The 27,913-nt window shown below is 39.5% G+C and overlaps 1 protein-coding gene across 2 annotated transcripts; it reads right to left on the bottom strand.

Annotated features, from left to right (window-relative positions):
- Window positions 1–5,518: 5,518 nt before the first annotated feature.
- On the bottom strand, window positions 5,519–27,829 carry LOC123984420 (histone acetyltransferase KAT7-like). Of its 2 annotated transcripts, none has more exons than XM_046071312.1 (15): window positions 27,456–27,829; window positions 25,546–25,690; window positions 23,535–23,750; window positions 21,253–21,534; window positions 21,026–21,108; window positions 20,593–20,679; window positions 18,441–18,539; window positions 18,219–18,329; window positions 17,014–17,205; window positions 14,757–14,846; window positions 13,498–13,638; window positions 12,927–13,020; window positions 12,525–12,671; window positions 10,174–10,280; window positions 5,519–10,053 (listed from the first exon to the last, which is right to left on the bottom strand). In XM_046071312.1, the coding sequence occupies exons 1-15, from the start codon at window positions 27,468–27,470 to the stop codon at window positions 9,955–9,957; spliced, it is 1,908 nt and encodes a 635-aa protein (XP_045927268.1). In that variant the 5' UTR covers window positions 27,471–27,829; the 3' UTR covers window positions 5,519–9,954. The 2 variants fall into 2 exon arrangements, with proteins under 2 accessions (XP_045927268.1, XP_045927277.1); XM_046071321.1 differs by having other exon boundaries at window positions 18,240–18,329.
- Between the last annotated feature and the right edge of the window lie 84 nt (window positions 27,830–27,913).

The raw sequence follows: 27,913 nt of genomic DNA, 5'->3' as shown, positions 1-27,913 counted from the left end.
ATCTGTCAGACATTGCTGTTGATTTTTAACAAGACTACGGCCGTGCTACATTGCATATGGTGAATGGTTGTTGAATACTAATCAGAGGGAGCTCTTTTGGAGTATCCTTATAATTATGTGGTGCTCCTTCTGAGGGGACCCCAGGTGTATATGCATGTATTTGTGTATAGTTATTATAATAACTATAATTAATGTTGTTAATGTTTTTGTAATGTGTTTTTATTTGGTTTATTGTACAGGGTACCTTAAATCATCTGTAACTTGCCTTTCCCATCTTTATCAGACTACAACCAGGACCACAATGGGAAAAGTTTTTTTACTTTCTTGTGTCATTCTAGACATGAATGTATTCTGATGAATGTATTTTGTCACTGTGGATGACATTTTTATATGCATTTATTCATGTTACTGTCTAATAATACTAAGAAAAAATCAGTTCTGTGAGGCTGTACTTGGGCACACAGTGATTTGAGCTAAATGCTAACATCAACATGATAACATGATAACATGCTCACAAAGGCACTGCTAACATGATATTTGGAGGTAATGTTTACCCTGTTCAGCATCTTAGCTTAGCACGCTAATATTTGCTAATTAGCACTAAACCAAAGTATTAGAGAAATCAAAATTAGAATACCTAGAGTCATGCTGCTAGCACAGCTAAAACTACATCTGTAGTATAACCATGTAACTACCATTCAAGTGCAGCTTTTTGCAGCCTCTGATTGCTTTAATCATCTTGTGATGCTTCAGATTGATCCTGGAACCCATTTGGGGGTGCCCTCCAGTTTGGGAACCACTCTGGTAGATATTATGCTCTTTCATGGGGGACACAAAAACGCATTAAGAAAGTCACAGAGCTTACAACCCTGAAAATCTAACGTTTGACCAACATGTCTGAGGAATCATCAAAAAATGTCCTAAATGTTAAATGTAATGTCGTTTAATCACCCCCAATGGTTGCTGCGCTGGTCACAGAGTCAGGCAGAGATGAATTCTTGTCAAAGGCTTCAAATTCATCATGCTACTGGGCCACCCACCTGCAGAGTCACATAAACAAAGCATGAATACATCACAGCTGAAAATCTAATTGCACCTGGAGAAGGCGACATAAGCCATAAAGATGACACAAAACATGATGTGATCTGGTCCAGCTTTGGAGGCAGGACTGAAATTGAAAATATAACCATGTCAGTATTATTTGTTATCTGTGTTGGCATATTGCAGTCTTCAACTTGGAAAATAAAACATGTCCATGGCCTTTTTTTCTGCCTTTCTTGTGGTTCATTGACCTGATAACTCAAACACACACCAGAGTGTGGTACATCAGCTTTAATGCCCCACTCGGTTCATTCATACCACAATTTGTTGCTTAATGAGCTCATCAATCAGTGGAGTGGACAAACAAAATCACAAGAAACAAACGAATCAACACATCCATCCTTCACAGTTTGGGAAGTGGCCGGTTAGCTTTAGATAAGGTGAAGTTTATCCACTGTCTACGCACATCATGTCTGAGTCAGACAATGACAAAAGAATCTGGCCTGCAGGATATATTCACTTTAATATGAGGCTAGAGAAAGTGGGGAGGAGCAAGCAGGGGGACTTTATAAGAGCAAGCCAAGACCTTCACTCAGGACCAACGCACTCAGTGCAGAACAAAATACAGTTTCTTTGGTTTGATGTTATTTGGCTCCTGTATGCATCCAAAGCGGGGAAGTTTTTCTTGACCATCTGCAGCCACTTTTATTTTTGGCACCCTTAGGTGACGATGGAGGCTCTGAAGTTTGTAGTTGTGCTGCTGGTGGTCGTATTCGTGCAGGTTTTCGGCGCGCTGGGGACCCCGCTCTCCAGTGAAGAAGAAGACAGAGAGATCTGGACGGTGGAGGACTGGCAGGTAAAAAAATAAGAATTAGAGATGGATTTTTTTAAAGCTTTATTCACGCTAAACAGCAGAGTATTATGCATGTGTTATTTTGAGAAAGGGATCTACGGGGAAAAGCCTTCAATCAAAGTTTCTTTTTATGAGATAACTTCTAACCTACATGTGGTGTTCTCCACTATCACATGAAGCCATGTGTTCAGCTGAGGAATTAGATTTAGGTGAAATCTAAATAAATAAAATAAAGTAAAGGAACCTCCCTTCTTTGCTTTTCTTTAATAAACTGGCACTCACATATCAGCACCGCGGAGAGCAACACACCCAGTCGGCGGCATTAAAAATACTGTCTGCTTGCTACATTTTTTGTTACACTTTTACATTTTTACATACAGTCTATGGTTACATTAGGTACCTCATGGCTGCCAAGCGATCTAAGTAGAAAATCAAGCAGTTTAATAAAACGAAAAAAAAGATGAAAAGAACTGAGCAAAGTATAGCTAAGTTTATTTGTTTATTTATTTTTAAATATTTGAGATAGTTGAGTAGTGGACTGCGGGAAAAGGACGGTCAACTCAGAGCATAGCATTCAGAATATATAGGCTATAGCTTACTGTCAAGGACGTAGTGGGGTGGACACACAAAGTCAAAGGATTTTCTAACAAAAACCTATTTTCTGCATTTTACATATTTATGTCCGTGCCTCCAGTCTTCCTCTCTGGCTGCAGGTAAAACCTCCACCTATCAGAGGGTCGGGCAGTGGGCTTTGCTCAGCCCGTGAGGCAAAACCCAGGGCAAAGAAGGTACTGAGGCCACCAGCTTGTTATAGCTGTGGCGCTGTAATAACTGAAGGCGACTCAGAAGAGTGTATCGATACTTTATCCCCTCTTCTCTTCTCTCATCTTCATTGTCACAGCTGAAGAAAATATTTAGAGAGATTTTAGTAGGTAGACTATATTAAAGTGAAACTACAGCCTAAAAATGGGTCTACAAGGGACAGAAAATAACGAACAGTAGCCTAATTACATCCTATACTTAATGAGCGATGCTCAGAGGATTGAGCTCTCCCAGTCCATCAGACAGCAGGGACTTCTTACATTGATGCACCAAACCTGCAGTGACTCATAACTGCCTTTGTGTGTGTGTGTGTGTGTGTGTGTGTGTGTGTGCAGGGCTACCCGCTAGAGAGAGAAATACCCATCCAGCTGGTAGACTTCATCAAGCGGTCCAAAGCACAGCAGTTCCACGGCCTGATGGGAAGAAGCTCAGGTAAACAAACAACTACATAATAGTATTTTGTGGAGATTTTATGGTTGATTTATGGTGGTTTTTTTAGAAGCTATATTGTAGCCAACTTTGTGATATTTTTTTTATTCTCCAGTAATATCTGTAACACTCCTACTGAAACTTGTGGTGTCCCTACAGTTCTTTATTATTCCTTTACTCCTTTAATTCAGGCACATCTCAACCTGTGAGACTTGGCAGGAAAAGTGAGTATGTTTACACTATAAGGAAAGGACAAGAGTGATGTCTTGCTTTTCTTTTTAGATTACCCCCAAGTGTAAGATAATCATGATTATCATCTATCTCTGTTTGTCTCTCTTCAGGAAATAAAGGGGAAATGTTTGTTGGACTCATGGGCAAAAGGAGTTTAGGTGGAGGTAATGCAAACTCCTCAATGGAGGTGTAAAATTCCCGGAAATGTTACTTTGGTGTAATTTTTTCAACCAGTACTATCTTAAATATTCTACTTTAAGATTTCACTTTTTTTAAATAGTATTTTTCATTATGTTCTCAGATGTGAATATTAAGAGTTAAAAACCCCATCTTCATTGCTTGTGAAAACGTCACGGCTTAAGTAGTGTTTAATATTTTGCTCTCTCTCTCTGTTTCAGATATGGAAGAGGAATGGAAACCTGACTCTTATTAAAGATGAAAAATGAAGCAAAAACAAAACATCTTAAAAACCATAATCAAAGCTCCGATTCAACTATGATGTCCTATTCAGTCCTCTGTTGTTGATCAACAGGACATAGCGTGTCACGCAGTCTGACCAGGACAGATCGCCTACACACCTGTTGCAATTAACTGAAATGAATTTGAGCTGCAAATCACTGAGATCATCGCCTATACATTGCTGCTGAACTATAATCTATATTGTTATTGACAACATTTAAAGCTATGTACATGTAACCCTTATATCTTTTAAGAGAGTTTGCTTATTTCAATCAAATCCATTAAAGCTTATAACATTAGCTAAGCGTGTCTTTATTATGTGTCACTGTAAGTGGAATATTCAGTTTCATCGGGATGGACCATCATGACAATAATTGTTGGGGAAAAAAAATCATGCTATAATTACTCTGCAGAGTAATAAAGTAATGGCATAATGTTGCAAATTACTGAATAAAACCATATTTTGTTGACATAGTTGTGTGCACTTGCTTTTCTGATGATAAAATGAATACATATTTACATATTTCAAATGTTATATTTGATGAAAAAGTCTCCTGCAATAGCTATTTCTTTACATTTAATTACTGTAATTATACATTGGGAAAAGGATGCCTGCATCAGGGCACTCAAGTGTTTTAGAATTGCACTACCATATTGGAGACTGACAACAGACAGATTTAAAAAAGCAGTCATAACTAAAGCATAACTCCAAAATAACTGGACCCCACATTTCCCATAATGCAACTCATCAATGTCTCTTTGTAAACCCACGTAAATGCCCATGTCATGCTGAGATAACCCCAGTGACATCACTATGACATCATCAGGGTTATTTTCTCAGACTTGACTAAGCTTGATCAGAGCCATAGAAGACGCACCTTTTTTCACCTGGTGAGTAGTGCTCCTCATGACGACTAAGCTGACCTTTATGTTTAATTGGGCCCTTCAAAGAATCAGTGGTGTTGTGCATGTTTTAGCACATTCACTACAAACTACTCATTGACCATTTTCCAGTATGAATGAACTTGTAAGAAAGTAAACTTTGGCATGAGTCAAAAAAAACTTCCCTGGTAGAACTCAGAAGCTTTGTATTAAAGTATCTTGTGATTCTTAAGTTCTGACTGCAGTCAATCCTGTTGCAAAATAAAGCCTACAACCATGTCTACCCACAAGTCCCTCGCTAAACCACCTAATCAGCCAATAGCAGGCTTCCAAAGGTGACGCATTATTGCTGCATCACAGCTCACGCACACCTTGTAATGTATAAGACTACCCATCATTCAGTGTGTCCAACACTTGCATGCTTCAATATATTAAAAACAGCCATGGGGACAGCTGCTGTAAAGCATTTTTCTGTTGCTGTTGGGGATTTTATTAATCCAGATCTTAAATTAGGTAAAGAAGGAAAAAGTGAGCACATTAAGTGACCAGTGAAGAAGTTTAAAAACGTACTCGTTTTAATTTCTTCTTTTGTCTCTTCGTTTAAACTCACCAAAGTGAATGCATTCCACAGTTTAGCTAGTGTCATAATTATTACAACTTTTATTATTTTTTTATTATTTTATTATTATGTAGTGCGTAGCTGCTACCAACATTCCTTATTAATGACCAAACAATCCTGCTGTTGCCAACACACAAACAACAACAACAACAAAAAAAAATACAATCAGACACAGCTCACAATGTGTTTCACCGTTTGCATTTATTGAAGAGGAAGGAAGGGGGAGAAGCAAGTACAAAAGCACAACTGAGCTACATATCGATGCCACGCTACTTTTGTGAGTGTCTACTTTGAGTGTGTAGTTTAAATAGGATGCTGGGTGCGTTGAAGTGCTGCGTTACTACAACAGCTCGCTGGTGGCCTATGGAAGGTGATGGAATGCCTCTAACAGTGACCCAATGCAGATGTGTTAATAACCAGCAAGGTGCTCTGAAGCTGCCTATCTATAGCTGCCACTGGCACAGAGGAAAAACTGTGACACAACAGGATGAAAAAATAAATGAGAAAGAAAAATGAAGAAGAAAATCCCTTTCAGAGACTTTCACAAGCTTAAATACGATCGGTTTGTGATGTTAGACTCTTTCCAGGGGTCTTTTTTGACAGTGTTTTAATTCATGGTTTAATGAAACTAAATTGAATTGCCAGTCAAGAAACAAAGTACATTCAGTTCCTTTTTCTGTTACCGTGAGAAAAGAAAATATTTTCTCTGCTTATTATGGATTTTTTTTTTCTTGTATGTTAAATCCTAGTACAAAATGGCAGCCCTAAAACGACGCCCACCCTCTTTCATTGTGAGGGACCAAAACCAAATCCGCTGATTACTTCAACCACTCCATCATACCTATGCAGGTAATATTTCAACATAACAAACACAAAAGTACAGTCAAGAACAAAATTGGCCCAGTCATGTATAGAACATCATCATCAAGAGCTGTGTTTTAGGATGAAGTTTCCCTTTAAAGGTTGTTCAAAAAGTAAGTGCACTTTCCTGTAAATGCACTTAAGAATTGGCAAAGACGGAAAAAAAACCCCCACTGTCTAGTCGTAATTTTGGTCAGTAGCACATTTCAGGGAGTTTTTTTGAGAACAGGTGCTAAAAGGATAAATGTCATCCTTTGAAATGAATGGGCTGTATTGATTTTAAGTCTGCCAGTCAGTGACGGGACTCCTGAACCCCTTCGTGTGAAACCCAAATGAAGACAGGAAAACCAACCACACGGTTTAGAGAAAATATAAACATGCAAACACACAGACAAATTAATCCACAGATGGCAGAAAGAAAAACATCACTATAAAAAAGACATTATAGAATTTAAAGGCAACATTGCTTTTTCTATGAAATAAGAAAATCAAATGAAACTCAAGGCTGTAGTCTGTAAAGGAAAACAATTCCTCCACATATGAAACTGTAACACAAAAGCTACAAAACAAAACAAAACAAAAAACATTCAACATTTTTTTTGATTCAATCTGACATTCTTGGCCACACACCTCCAATTTCACAGCCAACTGCCGTCTAAGCGTACGCACAATGTTTAAAGGAATAGCTTGACATTTTGGGGAAATACACTTATTTGCTTTCTTCCCGACATTTAGATGAGAAGATGGATACCACTCTAATGCGGTAGCTACATGTAAGAAGTATTTGTAGCTACTGCCAATAGCTGGCTAGCTTAACTTAGCATAAAGACTGGAAACAGGGGGAAACAGTTAGCCTGGCTCTTTTCAAAGGTAACAAGATCTGCCTAGCAGCACCTGTAAAGCTCTCTACCATTTTATAGCTTGTTTGCGTAACCTGTACAAAAACCGAAGTGTAAAAAAAAGTTGTTTTACAGGGAGTTGTGTGCTAGAAACAGGCTAGCTGTTTCCCCCCTGTTTCCAGTCTTTGTAGGAAGCTAAGCTAACCGGCTGCAATCTAATCATCTCATCTAAGTCATTGTCAAAATGTCAGACTATTCCTTTAACAAATCCTAAAAGCTGGTTACAAAATTAGAAAGTTGATCCAAATCAATAAATATGGAGATTGTCAATAAAATAAAATCAGTTTTCAATCAAACATAGTGGGCTATAAAGAACAAAAAATAATACAGAAATGCTGTCGACCTTGCTTACTGGTCCTACACAAAAAGGTTGTGCTTGTATTTTCCTAACTGCTTGTAGCAGCAATTATGGTGGTAACAAGTAGTGACAATGTGCAAAAGTGATACGTTTTGATTCAATCATACGTCACTTTCGATTACAGGAGATTAACGTCTGAAAAGTAAATGACTTGGCTTTGTTGGTGGGAGGATGCCCTAGATTCTCCCTAATGTACCTTTTTAAAGAGCTTCTAGACACATTCAAATCTACACACAATTTTGAGATAAATATTTATATTCACAAGGAAGCCGGGTCCGATAGTGTACACATTCCTCTAGCAGACTTTGTCCGTACGTTATACGCAGTTAACATATTTTTTAAGAATATAAATAGCATATATTTATATATTTAAATCTAGTTAAAAAATCAACAATAAAAGACTTGCTGGTCGAACACAGCTACATAGTTTCCCATATTAACACACACAGAATAAAAAAGGAAAATAAAAGAAGCTTAAAATGGGCTGTTCTAGCTTTTATACAGTGGTGAACCTTAGAGGTAGAAAAAGTATAAAATATCATTGAGAACTTTAACAAAAACACCACAACGGACACAGCAACACGTTTGTGAGCTCCAACGCTCCTAACAGCTGAAACTCCCCATGCATCTTTACTGTTCTGAATATAACAGTGGACATCATAAATCAACACAGCCGTCACTAGGATTAAAGGTTAAAAAAGAAGGGAAGAGAGGTGGTCACAAAACACATCCAGGTAGGTCCCATCCTGGTGACATAACATAACACGCTCCAAACATGGCCAATGGCAGCTATAGCTTCCTGACTAACCGCCTCACTGGTGTGATGGGTTAAATACTGGACACAATGTGTGTATTTGTTGCACGACGGAGACACACGGAGTTACTGATTTGCTCTGGGTTCAAACAGCCACAGTTAGAAAAATGTTTGCACGCTCTGGCCTGTCTACCATTCTTTACACGAGAAGAGATTCTCTCCGGGAGGTAAAAGATCTGGCCCGAGACCAGGTCCCTGCAACTCTTCATACCATTTCAAATGTCTAAAGACATTTTAATGACAAAATTGTAAAAACGTTCTGGACATCACTTACATGTGAAATGACAATATAGTTTATTATTTATTAGGAAAAATATCCTCCGCTTTCAAATTTTCTTTTCAACTGAAAGAAATGGGGAACGCTGTATTTAGTCATGTGACCTGGGTGTTAAATCGAGGTCAGATCTAGAAACTTTATGTATTTTGGGCCCAGGCCTTATCCTGTTTAATCACAGCCTGGCTGGTCTGTGTCTGCCAAAACGCGTTGCATGAGTCAGCGGGCTGCCGACCTGCGTTGTGTCGGCCGTCTCAAGAACAGAATGAAATGAAGCGCAGGTTTAATAATACCAGCTGTCGCAGATTGGATTAGCCGGGTGTGCCTGGTGCTCTGTGCTAATCAAGTGTCTGGGAGGAGGTGGACTAACGACGCACAATTACTTTCACTCTTCAGATAACAAATGAGGTCGAGGAGATATCAGCGGTGATCCTACATAGACTGACATCACCGGCTGTTACGTTTCTCATTCATTTGAATTTTAGTCACGCTTTACGTAACAATCTTAGTTGGAGCCTGAAACCCAAAATATAAATGATGTATATCTGCTTCTCTTCTATGGAAGTGTTCAATATTAAATAAATAAAAAAAATACATTATGAATATGAATATAATCGCATAAATAAATTGAGTAAAAATGATAAATGAACCAACAATGTGTGAAATAACTGAAGAATCTTTTAAAACTCAACTTATTTTAATGAAATGTTATTTCATCGTTCATTTTCGTAACAACAGAATTTTATTGAATATTATTTTTATTACATTCTATTTTCTTTCTGCCCTTTTCTCCCTGAGTTTGAATCATTTCTTAAATTATTTACAAAATTACCGTTTAATTTATATATTTTACCCAATTTATTCATGTGATTATTTATTTACATAACTATTTATTAATTTAAGTCAATCGAACACTTTGGGGCTCCATACAAAAAGGTAAGTAGCCAAATCCCAAAAAGCCGTAATGTAATATATTACTGTAATTTTAGGGGAGTCAGAGCCAGTGGAATACGGTTGTTTATTCAAGGACATCTGAAGCGGCTATATTGCAATAGTGCCTCTCTGATCCCTTGATGGCAGCTTTTAATTTATGCATTAAAAACATTCCTTATAATTCATTTTGCCTCATTTTGTTGTAATTTCATGATATATCCAAACAAAGTTTTCTATTCTGGACAGGCATCAAATCGTTGAGCTGATGTTGCATTTTTTTTCCCCGAGCCATGACAGTGACTGCTGAACCCAGAGTAACGGCTGACTCTGAAAGGGACTGACTGTAGCTGCTGAAAGCTTTTTGAACAAGAGTGTGTGTCATGATTCAGGCTCGGGGTCTGTGAGCATGCCAGTGTACGGAGCAGAATCTGTCTGTATATGTGTGTGTTTTGGGGTTTTGAGTGTGAGAGGGAGCTCCCCTACGTCCCTTTAGGCGGTGTCCATTTTAAGGCTGTGGGGTCAATGGTCTTGCCATTACCACGTTTGGTCTCCTTGGCCTTCCAGTCATCGATAAGGTCCTACAGAAAGAAAACGCACCTACAGTTGTGTAATAAAACCAGCTGGGCAGAGTAAGTTTCGAGCAAACAGACAGTATCAAAGCAATTCTGACTTTCAAATTCAATAACTTTGTTTCCTACCTGTCTCTTTAAAACCAGGTGCTTCCCCTTCCAGTATTTGAGCATCTGGAGGGATTGCAGTGTGCTGACAATATCCACTGGGTTCACCGCCGTCTCCTGACTGATCTCTGCGAACACAAGTGCGGGACAAGAAGAGGTCAGAGTGATGGGATCAGGACTGTCTGATTACGAAGACTAAAGAGTCTACGGCCATGCTCTGTGAGGCTACACTTTAATGCTTTGAGCTAAAGGTGAAGACTTCTCACCTGACTCTTAGCAAGAAAGCAAATTATTTAGTTCCCCAAATGTCAAACTACTGCTTTAACATGTTAATATTTAGCAGATATAATTCTTACTACATTCACCATCTTTGTGTTACGTGCTAATTGGCACAATATTTGCACCTGATGATGGTTCTAGCAGAAATTTTGAAAAGAAAAAAACCTCCAAAAGCTCAACAAAAAGGAGGACAAAAAGAGCCTTGGACAGGAGGGAACAGAGTGTGATTACTGAACTATTCGCTGTTCTGTCACGCTGTCGTGGTTGCTGCCCGACCCTGGAGACAATCTATTGTTGAATGTTCTGCGACCTCTTTATTTAGTGTGATTTTTGAATTGGAATTATTTGTTAACAGTAACTCATACAAAAGTGCAATATTGTGTCTTAGTTGTCAAACTGATATTATCTTACATTCTACAGTGCACACTGTGGTACTGTGTGTATAATTAGTGCTGTCAAAATCACGATGGTACAATGAACATCTAAGATTTTAACTGCTGAAACACATATCTCAGTGAAGTCTAGAAATGATTTTTGATCTTAAATCAGAGTTGGAAAAATACATTTAAGAGGTTAAAAGGTACCATGTGAAGTATTCGAACAATTTGTCTATGTCGAGCAAGAACACGAGGACCCCCTACGCACGCAAGAGACAGTGGCCGATGCAAATGGGACTTCCTGTGATCGGTTTCATGTTATTTCGTTGACTGATAGTTGGTGAAAAAAACGCACAATGAAACGTAGCTATTTATTTGACAGCACCGACCTGTCACTGCCCTTAATAATGCATTACTAAGCCTTAATATAATTCAAACAGGTAAGTTATATGGAGGGGTAAATAGGGGTAGCTTCTGTTTTTTTACCAGGCTGTAAACATGTTAATTTCTGCTGTTAAGTTGGCCATTTGAACACTGGGATCTAAGCCAGAATTAAGTGGACATTCAAAGAACTGCACTTTTTGGTACTTTCGCGCTGGCTTCATTTTTCAGCCCCGGAGGTTTCCACTTAACAATGCACAATTTAATATACTGAGAAATATTGTCTTTTCAAATGTTTTAAGAGGAAGGAAATGCACTGGACCTCAAGGATACACACACTGCGTTTTGGTGAGAAACACTGAATGTAAACACAACTTTTGTTTGTTTACAAGGAAAGTTCACACGGCAGCGTTAATCTTTTTCAGACAACAGTTTGAGGTGTCTGGATGAAGAAGAAGAAAAAGAAAAAGCTCTGATGTCACCTGCTGGTTTGTTCAAAGGCTTTTACATGAACAACTTCACTAAATTATGTCAAAACAAACGGCGTGTTAGTGGCTTGGCTCTAGGAATGGGAATATCGCCCGGTCCACCAGACTGAAACGGGTACTGGATGGATTGCCCTGAAAGTTGGTACAGTCATTTGTGATTCCCAGAGGATCAATCCTAGTGACTTATGAGTTGTAATCAATTTGGAAATCCCTTGGAGCTTCATCTAGTGCCATCATCAAGGCAAAATTTCAAAAAGACATTTCCATCATCTATTGTGTTTAGCACTAATTAGCAAATGCTTAGCATGATGGGGAGCATTATGTCATTGTGAGCATGTTAGCCTACTTACATTTCACCCAAAGTAAAGTAACTCAATGTAAGTGCAGCCTCACAGAGCTGCTAGTGTGGATCTTAAGTCTTGTTTTTGTTTTCATCATAGTAGCAGGGCTTTTCTCTGGGATGGATACAACCAGTAGAGACCAGACTGATAAGCAGGATGTTCCCTCAGTCCTCCGAATGTGTTTGGGATGACCCAGTTTTTCACAATTTTAGGTCTTGTGTGCAATCCACCTGAACACTGACTTGGAGTGGCCTCAGTGCTCTCTGATCCATTCACAAAGGCGGACATACATGAATGCATGCATGCACATATTAAAACACACACAGACACGTACAGTTTCAAGAATTGTTGGGGCTTTCAGATTCCTTCTGATATTCCACAGTTTCATTTATAGGTTTGGCCTCTAATGAATTACTTGGCCCAACAACGATTCTGAGATGCTTTCTCTCTCCCAAATTGTTCCCGATCTCTTTCCAACATTTTGGAGAGTGTGGTTCAGTTCTAACCTTTGATGGAGATCTCCTTGCCCTGAAAGTTGTTCAGGTAGCGCAGCAGCACCTCCTTCCAGTAACTCCGGTAGCTGATGAGGCCCAGGTCAGACAGGGGGCGCTCAGGTGAACCCACCTTCTCCTCCACCTTGGACAACAGGTAACCTTAAAACACAGACCAGATACAGCTTTTTGTTTGTCTACGCTCTTCCTTATGCATCTAATTCTCCACTGAGAAATAAGAATATAGCAAAGCAATATAACAAAAGAGTGTGCAGGGTTTTCCTCAGAAGGGCAAGTGTTTCAGACAGCCTCTTAAATCTGGTGTTATTGTGCTGTGCAGAATCCCTTGGCCAGGGTTAAGTTAATGAGGCAAAAACACACACATACAAATACACACTACTGGGTGTCTGTACTCACTGAAATCTATGAGCATCTTGCCGTAGCCCTGCCTCATGTACTGTGGCATGGTGAGGATGCAGGACACGTTGTAGTTCAGGAAAGAGTTCTTCTCCTGCAGAAGGAGAATAAAATCCGTCCACACGGGCGTTTGACTGACGTGGCTTTTTCAGGGTTGATATCAGTACTAATATTTTGTTTAATTTGATGTTACTGATACTTTAAGCTGATGTATTTTTTAGCAAATACAAATACTACACTTAGGCTCCTTAACTGAACTGGACAAACTCTGACGGTGTTTACACAGAATTAATCGTTACATCATGTCCCGTGGGCAAATGCAAAAATCTAAAATCTCTGCGGTTCATAACCAGGTCTCAGTGCATATTAACAATTCACCATCAGACCTCCTACATCTTAAAAGAAAACCACTATCTTATCCAATTTGACCTATTATCTAGAGTTACTTAATACTCTCTCACTTCCAATAATAGCTTGTGAAATACTCTAATCTTTCTTATCTGGGAAACACTGTACTGTATAGGTAATCTAGCTGAAAGCAAGAGGGCTCTGCAATTGGCTCCCAGGTTACCTTGGAGAAGTACCCCACTAGATGGCACCCTGTGTTGTCAGCTTCGGTCATGACATAGAAGAGGAAAGGTTCAACGTCGTAATACAGAGTCTTGTGGTCCAGGAAGAGTTTCGCCAGCAGACACAAGTTCTGACAGTAAATCTGTGAGGAGGAGCACCACAGACATGATCATTTAGCAAAGCTTACAAGAAACACAGTTGGCTAACCTCACACAGACACATCTCCATCGCATTAGGTCTTACATTCAGGCACAAAACTGGGTTCAAAATGGTCAGAGACACAGGTCATGGTTCAAGCTGAAGAGGTAACAATACAGGAAACCTACCAGAATATTCTTTTACTTTCACAGCCAATCACAGAAAATGGACTTGAAGGTAGCATCACCTCTCATTAATGCTCACGCTGATGACCTCGTCTATAGGAGCCACTGTAGGTGTCAAAGGGCCTCTTTTCTCCACAGGGGATAAACACTGGTTTGACTTTAGAATCATAACACCGTAATCTGAATGAATTTTGAGTTTACTGTGATGCCACATTCAACTAGAATAAACTATATAACTAAAGCCAACTTAACGAAAAAAATATCCGTGTCATGAACTCAAAAAGACAAGTGTGTTACCTCTGGCAAAGTATGAAACTCCACAATGAAAGCCATTTCATTTGGTGTGGTGGTTGCAAGTAAACATATTCTACTACAGTATTTGTAAGAAGAAGTTCTCCCACTCAGACAGCTGCCTCAGGAGGAGCAACATGCTCTGTTGACCTCCTGTATAATATCTCTCATCCATCTCTATGACCGTCACGTTTCTTGACTGCTTTCTATCTAACCCGTGGGCCGCTTTGCTTTAGCAAGATATTTTATCTAACTTTATCAAACCATCCCCTCTTTGTTTCTGTCAAAGTACAGTGCTGCTCTGATGACATGTCACTGGCAGCTGTATTCATATTCAAATTGTTCGGTTGTAATGGAGCGAAATAGGTAGCCCTTTATAGCACTGATTATGCTAATGACCAGACGTCACAGACCCACACCTTCTCATGAACAGGAGGCGTTCATCAAGTTGAAAAAAGCAATTTATGACTACATTTGTGCAGTTAAGAGAGTTTGCCGAGTGTGACTTGGAACACTTGGATGAGAAAACCTTCAGGAAAAAAGTAAGAGAGGCTTAGGAGAGTACCAAAATGTTGCTGCATGAGGCCAAATGATTCCTCAACCCTCTAAGGTGAAGGTCAGGAGGAGTTGCGCAGCGCTCTTTTACCTTGTTCTTCTTTCCGTCCACCTCAAAGACTGAGATGTTCCCCTTCCTGTAGATCTCGTCACCTGGAGGGTGCTTCCACACGCACTTGGCCTTTATGCAACAGAGATAAGAGGAAGCAGCAGAGGTTAGCTTATAAACAAGTTAGTGAAACACTTTACTTTTAGTTTTACATAGTGGTCATTCTGGACAAAATAAAACATTTTTAAAGGTTGAATTCACATCTCTATTCTGTGAGCAGGCTTAGGAGGAAACTCCAGTGATTTAGTTTTGCACTAAGGTAAGGTAAGTGTTTTTTAAATGTTTTAATCTCAGTAGACTGTTCTTATAATGAAAAATCTAATACTCTTTCTAATATTTGCTCATTTTCAAACATTGCCAGTCTGCTACAGACAACAGTGTTGTGTTATGTTTCATTGACAGCCTAGTTTCAAACCATTTGCCCGGTGCGGTAAAAGTTCCTCTTCTCAGAAACGGAGGGAACTGTATCAGAGGGGCACAGGTCTACAGTCTATGGTCTATCTAAATAGAGTCTGTACTGTTTAGGAATACAATTATGAATCGCCTCTGGCATTGAGATAGTAAGGTTATAGTTTGAACTAAGGCAGTAGCCCAGACTCACTTTGTGCCACAGTCCATTTTCACTTTAATGAATCAACATCGCTGAATGGAAGCTTCGGTCTTTTTGGTTATCGTTTAGAGAAATCACTGCAGAATCTGCAGTGATTTTTGAAATGTGGGATGAATAAGAGAGCGAGAAAACCGATGATCAAAATACTGAAACAGAAAAATGCATCTTTTAACAGGACCGTGTTTGTTTCCCAGTTTTTCTAACACATCATCTCCCCAGTGGAAAGACCACTGAAAAAAAAAAACAGTCTAACACATTACATACTACATGTGAATTTGTTTTCATAATACAGGACTGTTTGGTATTAATACTAAGTCACAAGTGTGTTTGATGATGAACAGTGTATCAGCAGACTGAATCTGTAAAGTGAATCTTGAATATTGAAGCTACACGAGACAGAGAAAGAAAAAAGACAGGAGAAATTAATGCGATGAATGAGTCAAACAAAAAGCTGTAATGGTAAAACGTTTGGTGTATTGCATTGGATATGCAGATGGGTCAAATATAGTGTGTATCCAGGAGGAATTGAGAGTAAGGTTTTAAGACGCACTAAAAAATATACCTGCTTTAAAATGACACAATGCATAAATGCATTTGCCTGAAGTCAATTTCTAACTCTGACTCAACTAAATACATTATCATAGAATGTGAGAGAAATCAATGCCAGCATGCATTTTTATTGCTGCATCAAAATGACAGCAGACCAGTAAAACCGTGAAAGGTAAACTGAGATTTTGGACACTTTTTTACTGCCATTTTGTGTCAAAACACATTGCATTGTGGGAATGTTAGCAGACAGTACCACAGGGGCCTAATCTTAAAGTCCCCCTTAACCCTAAACCCTGAACCCTCACAGAATTAAGTGACGGCACCTGGTAAGTGACTGAGTGCAAGAGGCTGCAAGGGCCCAAAATGCTATAAACAGGAATGGGACAACACTTCGCCACATTATCACTTTACCTTGACGACGCTGAAACATGTTGCACACTATTGTGGGTTTGGGACTTTTTATTTTACATTTTTAAACTTTCTTCACCGACTGCCTGATTTATACTTCTTGCAGGCTCTTGCCCTGCAGAGTGGATGAGAGGTAATTGTCAATAATATATCTATAGGCTATTTGTCAATATTCAATGTACTATTGTTGGTCAAAACAGCATCATTAAGCAAAAAACAAAAATAAATAGTGTAATAAACTACGTGTGTAAAAAGGTGATTGCATTCCTCTGATTTCATGGGTTCTATGTACCATCTTAAATCCATGTTAACGTCAGGGTTGTTTACTCCTTACATGCTTGTTTGTTTACTGTTCTTCTTCTTTCTTCTGTCATAAGGCTTCTGGGCTCACCTGATAACCCCTTTGTTTCACATCACAACACTATGAACTGTGAGCAAAGTCTGCAGAAATGTGGACTTAAGAAAAGGTTGCATAAAGGGCTGCGACACAGAGAGCCCTCGCACACTTGACGGTGTCGGACAGCCTCACAGACTTACCAGGAACTCGCCTCAAAGTCTGTCAGTCTGTGAGTGTGGACACTGAGATAAGGCCAGGGTTGAATTTAGACACAGCCATTCTCAAATATTTTAAGGACCTACAGATGCCTCTATGAATAGGGAAAGCTGCCTCACCATGTGCCTGCGCAGAATGGTCTGGCTCTTCATATACTTAAGGCAGAACTCGCACATATAGAGCCTCCCCAGGCGGGCGTATTCCTCAGGGTATGGAGAGTGGTACCAGGTGTCCAGCTCGTAGCGACCGAACACAATGGTCCTTATCATGTTGCTGCCCTCCGACACCTGGCCGGCCAGGCGAAGCTTCTCCTGTACAGGCCAGGACAGGAGGGAACGGGAGAAGGGGAAGGGAAGTGAAAAGTAAAAAAAGTACAAAGAAGAGAGGGCGAGCAGGCAGAGGGAAGAGAGGAGAAACAGGAAAGATCTCAATTAATCAGGGAAGAGGATCAGGTGCACCAGAGATCACTTAGGAAAACCTCAGCGGAGGCAACCAGCCACAAAACAGTAGAATTTTAAAAATGAGGAACAAATAGAAAAAGGTTTTATACGAAGGCATGAAACAAATTTCGGGAAAAAAATCTGTTTTATTTCTTTTTTGTTGACTGCAAGGATTTTAAGACATTTTCAGTGGCAAGCAGAAAATAAGATTTGAGTGAAAATAGTGCACCTTTGGTATCACAGTTTTTTTTTATTCTCTGAAACATAATCTAAGGCCTTGAATCGGGATCAAGTGAATTAAAGATCATTTAAGGCTAGCTGCATTACCACACTCATGATATGTGAACAGTTGGAAGGAATTAAATAAAAGGTATAAAGTGTTTGGGTACGTGGAAGTTATCACTATACTGATGTTATGATTCCAGTGAATATACATTGTTGAACTGGTTAATGAAAGATTATCATGGATGTATTGTAAGAAAAGTTTTTTTCATTTTCCAGCACATTATGATGTCATAGTGACATCATAGACCCCACTAAAAATCTGTGTGAAGCTGTGCCAAATTGTAAGAATATTTCAAAATGAAGGGACGACTTTCTTAAAACTTCTAAGAAAGGCGTCCCTTAAATATCACGTTCACGAGAATGGGATGTACAGACGGACGGGCAACCCAAAAACATGATAATAATAAAAACAAACACAGAGTAACAGGAAGTGATTGTCCAAACTACCAAAAATATCTCAGACTCCTCCTGTGGCTGCAGAGGAGAGTTTGCTGACTGAAACAGAGAAGAAGAGGAATAATGCAGAAAAGGGGGGACAAAAAACAGAGGGCAGGAGAAAAGAGTAAGGGGCGGAGGTGGTGATGAGTTTTCTCTCTTACAAGGTCGTCCGAGGCACGTGCCTGCGCTTTCCTGAACAGCTCGAGGTCGTAGTCACTGGTGATGTTCTCCAGCAGCGGCTCTCTGCTTGCTCCGTGGCTCTGATGGTGCTCCTGGCAGTGGGGGTGGGGGGGATTGGAGAGGGAAAGAAGAAACACTTTCAAAATATAGAATTAAGCGGAGTACATTGACATTGAACACACATTCCTTTCTCACCCTCTTACCATGTACTTTTCCTTCTGCTCCTTATTGAGGCCAGAGTTCCTCTTCCTCCTCAGCTCAGTCACCTTCTCCTTGTAGCGCAGCTGACGCTCTGTAGGGGCCTGAGACCACACGGAGACAAACACTTCAACACACCCCTTTATCTTTTGAGGAATGGTATAACAGATCACTACCTTGAATTTAAATGTGTGGTGATAATACTGTATATAAAGAAATAGTGTCTTGCTGAGTTATATTAATTTCCATTAATACTTATATTGATATCACTGACATTAAAAAAAGTCCCCTGCTCCTCTGCTGGCGTCCCACAGGGATCGATATTTGGACCACTTTTATGTTGTGTGTTTATAAATAGTTTGTCTTCTGTCTGAATAGATCCAGCCGTATGCTAACAATACAATAATCTATATACCTGGTTGCACAGACAGCAACCTTTGAGATAGATAGATAGATAGATAGATAGATCAGCCATGATCATCCCGTATTTCACATATTGTCTAAATAAAATGTATATGAATATACGCTTTGACCAGAAAAACCAAATGGCTTTCATAACTGTCCCTTTTGAAATCTTTCTAACATCCTGAGCTGGGAAATATGTTAATATTTTAGAGATAATACATTTACATTTTACTCATTTAGCTGACACTTTTATCCAAAGCGACTTACAATTTCTAATTATGTCAGAGGTCGCACGCCTCTGGAGCAACTAGGGGTTAAGTGTCTTGCTCAGGGACACATTGTCACAGTGGGGATCTAACCCAGTTCTCTCTTTAGTGAAAACTCTGAGTTAGTAACCTGGACATAAGGGTTTCCAGTTCCAGAAAGAGAAGTAACTTGAACCTAACCTGGCTGCTTTTTTTCAATAAACCCTGAGCTTCTCTTTGGCTCCTCCCGCTTCCAGAGCCAGAGAAGTTGTTTCATTTCCTGGTCAATTTAGTCCGTATCAAAGCGCATTAGTTAGCTGAGGTTTACTGTATATCAGAATCTGAATTTTGCTTGGACATCATTTTGTTACTCAAGACTATCTAAAGTTACTGCTTTTTTGAGCCCTCTTTGAACAGAAGTTTTTGCCCTCACATTCAAATATTAGACAGCATCAAGGCACATAAAAACCTTCTTTTTTAATAACACAGTTTTTAAGAACAGTTCACTAAAATTTTAGTAGGATCAATGATAAAATATAGGAGATTATATGTTAATATTTTAGAGTGAGCCGGATCGTGGTGCAACTGCACAATGTAGTTAGAAAATGATTTTTTTTAAAATAGGCTGCATATAGTCTGACCATGTTTAAATTTACAACATTTGTTAAAGTAGCTGAAATAAAGCCAGCGAATGCTGTTGAGCCAAGATCCAAATAGATGTCTAAAATTGACTTTACTGTCCATGAAAGAAATGTTAGTCTGGTTAAGGATAAATTAATGGACAACACTGAATAAAACTGTATTGTATTAACTTAATGACATTCATCCCGTTCTGACTCAGGCTCTTTATTTAATGATAAATGTGCATGGTCCATATATACATGCATTAATATCACTACGTCACTTGAATTCAAATGGAGGCTCTGCCTTTTATTTCCCTCGGCAAACTCCGGGTCTAAAATTTAAAGCTAATGTGGGAGTGCCTTAAACCGGCATTCGTTCTAAAGGCCAGCATTTCTATTTATTACCTCAGTAAATACTTTTCTAATGAGTTTCTGGTCCCAATCGCTTGAGTCTTCTTTAAATCAGCATGATGTTCATTTAGTAAATTATGGTCCAGTTTAGAGAAAAATAGACAGTATGCTTTAGGGTGTGGCTACCTTGTGACTGACAAGTCACTACCATGGCGACCTGTCAGGCGTAATGGTGCGTACCCCTCCTTCTGGAACCGAAAACTTATACTCAGTGTTCAGGGTTTGGCGCAGACTTTGCTAAACCTGCTTTCTGGGATGGACCCTTGAGGTATTACTGCTTTAAGAGTAATGCCTCAGTGTGTGGGAATTCCCCCTCCATACACAGTCACACACAAACACGCCTTCAGTTCATGATGAAGTGAACTGGACAGGTGAAATCGAGGAAGGGTCACAGCCTTCACCTGGATTCAGTTGCCGCTTGTCTGATGCACTTGCTGTTTCTACCTTTTTGTGTATGTGTGCTTGTGTGTTACCTGGTTTCTTGTGGAGTGTCTGTTCTCGTCCTGGCGGTGCGACAGCGTCCTTTCTTCGGCCTGTTTGTCGCGCGTCGATGCCTTGCCCTGACAAAAACATCAACACTGTCTACCACCAACAACTCACAACCACCCCCGCAGCGGAAACATCGCAGCAAGCACATCAGTGTTCCTGGAGGCTTCGCGGCATGACAACTTCAATTTGAGTCTGTTGGTTTCCTTCAGTTTCATCCACTGGACATTTGGTCGCAGTGTGATGGCTGAGATGTTTCGACGGTGCAAACTTGTTTTGATTAATGAGTAATATTACAAAAGCTACAAAGTAGTAATGAAGCAAAAATTTAACTGTACACATAAAATGGTCAGAGCACGGTTTCACACTCACTCCTAACTCTGGAATCCCTGTTGTGTGTGCGTGTGTGTGCCCATGTACCTTGCATTCATCAGCAGAGAGGTTGTGGTAAAGAGGACATCCCGATATGGAGAAATGTCTCTCATGCCTCCCTGTTAGATGACCTGAGAGAAAAAGCGAAGGAGAAAGGGGGAGCGAGAGGGAGAGGGAAAGAGAGAGAGAGGGACACAGAGAGCTTGGGGTTGGTGTGTGTTGGAGCAGGAAATCTGATCCAATGAAAAATGTCGCCGTGTTTGTGCCCTCCTCACCCAATGAGTTGCACCCAGGTGTGGGACACTTCATGTTGAAGTTGTAGCTCTCGTGGAAGCGCCGTCGTTTGGGCCGGTGGGAAAGGTCGTGGGCGGCGGCCTCTTTGAGTGACAGCTCTTTGGCCAGTCTCTCGTCCTCCTCTTGCGAAACTACGACATCGTTGCTAGAGGACACGTGGTCATTGCTGGGGCTGGAGACCTCGATGTCTGACTCTGAGGATGGGGCGTTTCCTGTCGGGGTGCGAGGAGGGGTCTCGTCCCGGTCCCCTCCCTGCTTCAGGTCTGCTGAGCCAATCAGGACAAAGAGAATGACTGCAAGAATGCTGGGTATTAACTTACAACCCCTGCATAAATCTGCGAATTGCCTTTTTAACTGAAAATGACAAGTCAAAAAGTTCACACATTTCAAATTAGACTTTTACTCATAGAGATAATAAACACATTAACATGCACCCTAATGATCTAAAAGGTATGGACAATTATGGAAGGAAGTTATACCACCACAAACAACACAGGATGTTTTCATGGAGTAAAATCTTTTGTGTCTGAGATTGCAAACCTCCGGCAATGCTAAATGATTTCTTTAACTTTGTGTAACCCCAAAACCTCATTCCTAATGCCGCTTACATTTAAAGTTAGACTACCTTTACTGAGAAAGACAAGCAAACAAAGGCACAAAGACGTACCTGTGACTGACTTATTATTATTTTTTTAATATTGTGATCACAATAATTAATCACTGTTGTTGGACTTGACAACCGGCAATATATAATAGTGAAATCTTCTGTAAGGATAATTTGAGTCTTCTTTTCTTTATTGTCCGGCCGAGGCTGGAAGGTCGTGTTTGGTCTCAACAGACCTATAAAAACATCACTATAAAAACATTATTGCTACTACTGTACTTAATGAGCATTCACATTGCATTGCAAAGTGCCAACTGTCTGTGGCAGAAACATATTTATGGAAGAATCGCATAGGAATAGGAATTTCCTGAGGTTGTTTTTTATCTTTCCAAAGCCTTTGTCATGTTTGACTATAATATACTGCTACTGTATTATACAGCTAAGCTACGTGTTGCCTCTGTAGCTAATTTCATGGTCAAGGTAAATTTGTCACCAACCAAGAATTAACTCAGCTTCCACAAGGGTCAATTTTAGGGCCCTTGATATTTTACATTTACTACTACTACTACAATAACTACTAGTATCTTTTATTCTCACAGATACCTTAATAATGAACTAATTCACATCTTTAAATGGCTTAGGCTATACAAACTAAGAAAAAATCAAAAAACTCAGAAACTAAATTTGTGCTTTTGGAGAGAGCCACTTAAACATGAATCCTTCAATGACAGATATCATGTTGAACTGCAAACCATATATTACAATGATTCATTTTAAATTAGTTAAAAAAACAAAAGGATACATGAGAAATTTCACCACAGCTTCTTTTGACATTTGTTGTTACTGTATAATTATTTCCTTGTGTTCCAATTTCTTTTTGAATTTTGTTTTGACATTTTATATTTGGTTTTCCATTTTGTATTAACAAACAAACTAGGTTTGTGTGACATACATTATTAAAATTACTGTAATAAATGTTCTTCATAAATAACGTTTAGTTACAAAGTAAGTAACAAATGATAAAATTGAATAAGCAAACGATCTAAGCGCAGATATATCTGCTTTAATGGATATAGATCACCACCTCCTACGGTGTCTGAAGTTGGATAACAGATCCTGGTCTTAGTAAGGTAATTCATTCCTCCCAATGACAAAACACAGGTCCAGGATATGTACTGACACATATTTGTCTTCTTTATAATCAGGAACACACTGTGATCACAGACAGGGCCTGTGACATTAGCTGAACGGCTCTACAGTGAATGAATGAAAGAGGCAGTTAGACTCCAGTCCTCCATCTCCGCTCCCACATCATCTTTATGTAATTTCTTATTTCCTCTGCCCTTTCAGATTTCTTTTCAACTCTCTCATCTACGCATCTGTTTTTTCTATAAGCTTCCTTTCGTTCTCTCCCTCCTCCCCTCCATGCCCTGACTTTACCACTTTCCTCCTTCATCTCTTTCATCTGCTGCGTCTCTGTTTCTACTCTCTTATTATAACAAACTAATCTGCTTGTGATTTTTCTCCTCCTACAGTCAAGAGAAGGAACGCGAATACACCAAACAGCATCCACTATTCATATAAATAATGTAGAAAGCATCCCTAATGTAATGTATAGATCTAATTTGTAAGACACCCAGGAAACACTACCGGTCTCACCATTAGCCTCGGTGTCTGAGCCAGATGACCTGCTCTGACGCAGCGGGTATTTTTTGGCTGTGGTGTTTGTCGCCCCTTGCTGGCTGCGTGTGACCCTGCGCCCAGAGGAGAAGACCGACGCTGCCACTGCTGCTGCTGCTGCTGCTGCTGCTGAATCCTGGCCTTCTTCAGGACCCGTAGCTGCAGGAGAACTGCTCCGCACTGAGCTGAAGTTATCTAGAAGAGAAGAGATTACTTAAGCAATATGGTTTTACATACAAAATATATAACCTAATAAAACGCATTTGAATGTAAACTATCCAGCTTGATATCACCTAATGAGACTACCCAAAGCATTAACATGCCGATAAAACATTAATACACTTAGAAATGTACTTTTTTTCATAATGACTACTTTTACTTTCGATACGTTTTACTGCTAATACTTCCATACCTTTACTTAAGTTTCAAATGCATTTATTTTCCTTTATAAAATTGCTACTTTTACTTAACTAGATTTTTTTCTGCTACTGTTAACAGTGTGACCTAGAGTCACTGCCTTGAGTACAGAGCTGAAATGATTAGTCAATATATTGATTGGTTTGATTAACAGAATAGTAATTGGCCACTATTTACAATTAGGGCATTTAGCAGATGTAAAGCGACATACAATAAGTACATTTGTCAGAAGAAAGTAAAAAAGCAATAGATTGCTGTCAGGAGAATAAGGATGTCAATAGAACAAGTTTCAAGAACTCATAATTGCTAGGTTAGCCATTGGTAGAGAGAATAGAATAGAGGCTGAGATGCTACACAGTGCTAAATATAAATTTTAAGAGCCAGGATGTACAAAGTGTGTATGAGTTTTGTTTAATAATTAATTGATAATTTATGTCATTTTTCTAGCAAATCTAAAAACATTTCCTAGCTTCAGCTTCTAAATTATAAGGATTTGCTGCTGCTCTTTGCTTTATGTGACAATAAACTGCATATCTTTAGGTTTTAGATGATTAGCATAATTGTTAGTTGCAGCCCTACTTGATTGTCTACATGGAAATTTGCTGTAAAGGTTTAGAGTACAATCTTCTGAACAGACCCATTACATCTTTTTTCCCCAAGATTTTAGATTCTTAAATCTATGCAGTCTGTAACTGAGCACCTCCAAGCAAAAACAGTAAGAAGAACATAGTTACTCGTTTTTGTGAATGGCTTCAAAGGTTATGAAGAGACTAATCCCGCCAAAGAAAGGAAGACTGAACCTCTGAATCCACTTATTTTTTGGAGAACACTAGGCTCTGTGTTTCTAAGCCTGTATGAGGGCGAGGACAGCGTAGCCAACTTCTCCCACTAACAAAAAGCAGAGGAAACAGCGTCTGCCTTTTTTTCTGTGCTATAAATCCTCTCTGGCAGCCACAGCATAAAGAGGTCACACGGGGGGGTAGGAGTAGACTTTGCCTGTCTGTAGTGGGGGGAGGTCAGGCTGTCTGAATCCATTCATGCTTTAAGGCAGCACATATCTAAAAGCTACTGCTGAAGCTGCATGTTATGGGCTAAATGGAGTTTTTCTACTCTGTAGTACACACACACACACACACACACACATATATATATACTGTATATACATATGTATATATATTTTTTTTATTTTAAACATCTGCTGAAGGGGGTTTAGGCCTAGATAACTTAAAAATCCATCAGTTATTATAAATGACGCCTTCCTAATGAAACTGATGAAAATGGTTTGCGGAAATATGTATGAACTTATAACTTATACAAATTAGCTTTTTAATTGAAATTTAGAAAAGCATTAAATCAACACTGCAAATGTATGACATACCAAGTTAACAAAATAACTGTTTTCAGAGAAATTTAAGGTTACCATGCGATGCCTTTTTATGCTATAAAAGTCCCTCATATCGTTTCTTATCCCAAACTTTCTATTGTTCTCGCCTCTGTGTAATATAATTGCCTGTCTGGCGTTTTCGTACTTCCTGAGGATTATTTTTAATAACCTAACCTTTTAAATGTTTACCTTGCGAGCTCTGGCTGAGGCGCAGTGACGCGCGAGTCAGGCGCGTGCTGCTGCGCCTGCGCACACTCTCGGAAGCTTCCGTGTGCTCGAGGTCGGCGGAAAAATCCGAGTCCTCCGTCCCGTCCGAGCTGCTGCCTGCGGTCCTCTGGAAACAACAACAGTTATCAACAGCCTGCGTGATATAAAGTCTGGACTGTCAATAAACCCGAATCAGGTGGTTTAGAAACATTCTGAGTAAAGATTTGTGTGTTTTTACCAGCGGATAATTCAACAAAGATCCCATACTGGGAGAGGAGCATTACCCTCTCCACATCTCCTCCGGCTCTGCACCCACCTCTTGTCAAGATGTAAGCTGCTCAATAAATACTCAAAATAAGCCTAATCATCACAGCGTGTACACACCGAATAATAGCGATAATATCTATTGTACCAAATCCAATTTTTCCACAACGCCTGAGAGAATAAGACTCTAAACTCTTAAAACGTCCCTGGTTTCCAATTTGGAGTCAGTTAAGTTGACTAATTGTTTAAAAGAGTATTGCCAAGAGCGCCTACCAACTCACTAAAACAAATGAACTAATTAAATGTCCCATAAACTTGTTTTGCTGCATAATTTGTAGGCTGTTAACTGCCTGCTGCACGGAATGAATGGGGTGATGCTGAGTACCGTTGAGGGCTCACAAGAGACCAGAATCCGGTTGGGTGGGGGTAGGGTAAGGGTAAGGGGATACAAGTAGGCCTAGTAGCTAACATGTAATTCGCATTAAAAAATATTAGAGTCCCTTCCATTCTAAATAATAGCCCAAATGTGATATTACAAATGGTTTAATATGATATTGGTTTATAATGGTTTAATGTTTCTGTATTTAATTCGTTGTACAATACTTTGTTCACAAGCATATTGATTTCGTTTTCTCCACAAGTCACATTTAATGTACAAAGAAATAACACGTAGCCTAATAATTAGATATGAGAACACTTCATTGATTTCAATGAAAACATTAGGAGAGCTAAGCCTTTAATCAAAATTTAAAGCTGTATATAGGCCTACATCCATAAGCACAGTAAACATAACAAAATACAGTAAATCAAAATAACGATACCCCATGCAAGTGTAGCCTACACTTTATGTTCATACTAATAGAAACATCAATATTACGCTACTTGCCTTTTAATACTAATATGCATTACATCGTAATAGCAGTAAAATAAAGTAACAATATACACGTGAAAATAAAATAAAACAGGAGATATTCTACAGTACAGCAGGGACAGTTAGCGCGCATCAGAGGGGTTTGTATTTGACAACTTCACAACAAGAAACTGAGCACTTAATTTACATACGACCAATTACATTGTCGAGGGGGCGGGGCTTGAAGGAGCCAGGCCAATGAACGTAACGTTTGTCCCGATTCTGACCAATCAAAGCGTTGTTTTGGTCCGGACGCTTCGTTCCACCATCGCACTCAAAGAACAGCCTGTTCCCTCTCGTCAGTTAGCTTAAACCTGCCGTTCCACAGTGAGGGGGACCAGCAGCTCCATGCTCTCCACCAACTGAGAGAAACCTGACCGAAACTAGCCCACATTCTCAAAGTTCTTCTCACTAGACCCCGACGAGGCGACACTTAATAAACAACAACACATTCTTGCAACTCAGCAATAAACATTAGCTAGCTTAGCTTTTAGCACCAACACAAAAAGGCATTTCAGTTGTGTGATTCTACCAACATTGGTATTCAACACACATCTACAATTTGTTAACGGCATCTTGTAGAATCACATTTCAGCTCGCTGGCAGTCAAAGGTTTTTCACACAGTTCTATTTTTCCCTCTACGTTAGCTAACAGAAGCTATGACGTTATGTTGTGTCCGATCTGCAGTCTAACGGCTGCAGCGAACACCTGCCTTACCTTTCTCCGGGGCATTTTCAAAGGTTTGACGGGTCGCCTCTGGCAGATTAGTACTGCGTACTTTGGGAACAATTTATCTCAGGCTGTATAAATAACAAATCACCAGCTTTTGACATATGAGCCAACTCAGCTGAAAAAAGCGCATCAATTTCTCTCTGCACTTCCTTGTGAGAACAGCGCAAGCTCGTTTGTTTTTGGGGTCCGTTGACCAAATGGCCCCGTGTGGAACACTGAGGTGGCCCTTAGATTCAGATATTTAAAAATATATTTCATTGCGCTCGAGCTAAACATGGGAAGGGCGGCGAATTATCTCAACTCAACTTTTCTATTAATGAGTATTTATAATAGGTTCAGAGTAATGACTACGTTCATTAAAACGCATCAGACAGGTGGTACGTTACACAGAGCGGAACCATCAGCGAAGACCCAATATGTGTTTAAAAAAAAAAAAATTTTTG

The sequence above is a fragment of the Micropterus dolomieu genome, linkage group LG02 (assembly GCF_021292245.1).
Source record: "Micropterus dolomieu isolate WLL.071019.BEF.003 ecotype Adirondacks linkage group LG02, ASM2129224v1, whole genome shotgun sequence".
Taxonomy (NCBI): domain Eukaryota; kingdom Metazoa; phylum Chordata; class Actinopteri; order Centrarchiformes; family Centrarchidae; genus Micropterus; species Micropterus dolomieu.
Note: the sequence above shows the minus strand (reverse complement) of the source record. Positions and strands in the feature narration are given on the sequence as shown.

Excerpts from the sequence above, each read along its gene's own strand:
- LOC123984420 (XM_046071312.1), bottom strand. Across the intron at positions 14,847-17,013 it reads CCATTCTGCGCAGGCACATG|GCCAAGTGCGTGTGGAAGCA; the intron begins GTGAGGCAGCTT and ends TGTTGCATAAAG. Across the intron at positions 13,639-14,756 it reads TGGACGGAAAGAAGAACAAG|ATTTACTGTCAGAACTTGTG; the intron begins GTAAAAGAGCGC and ends TCCTCCTCACAG.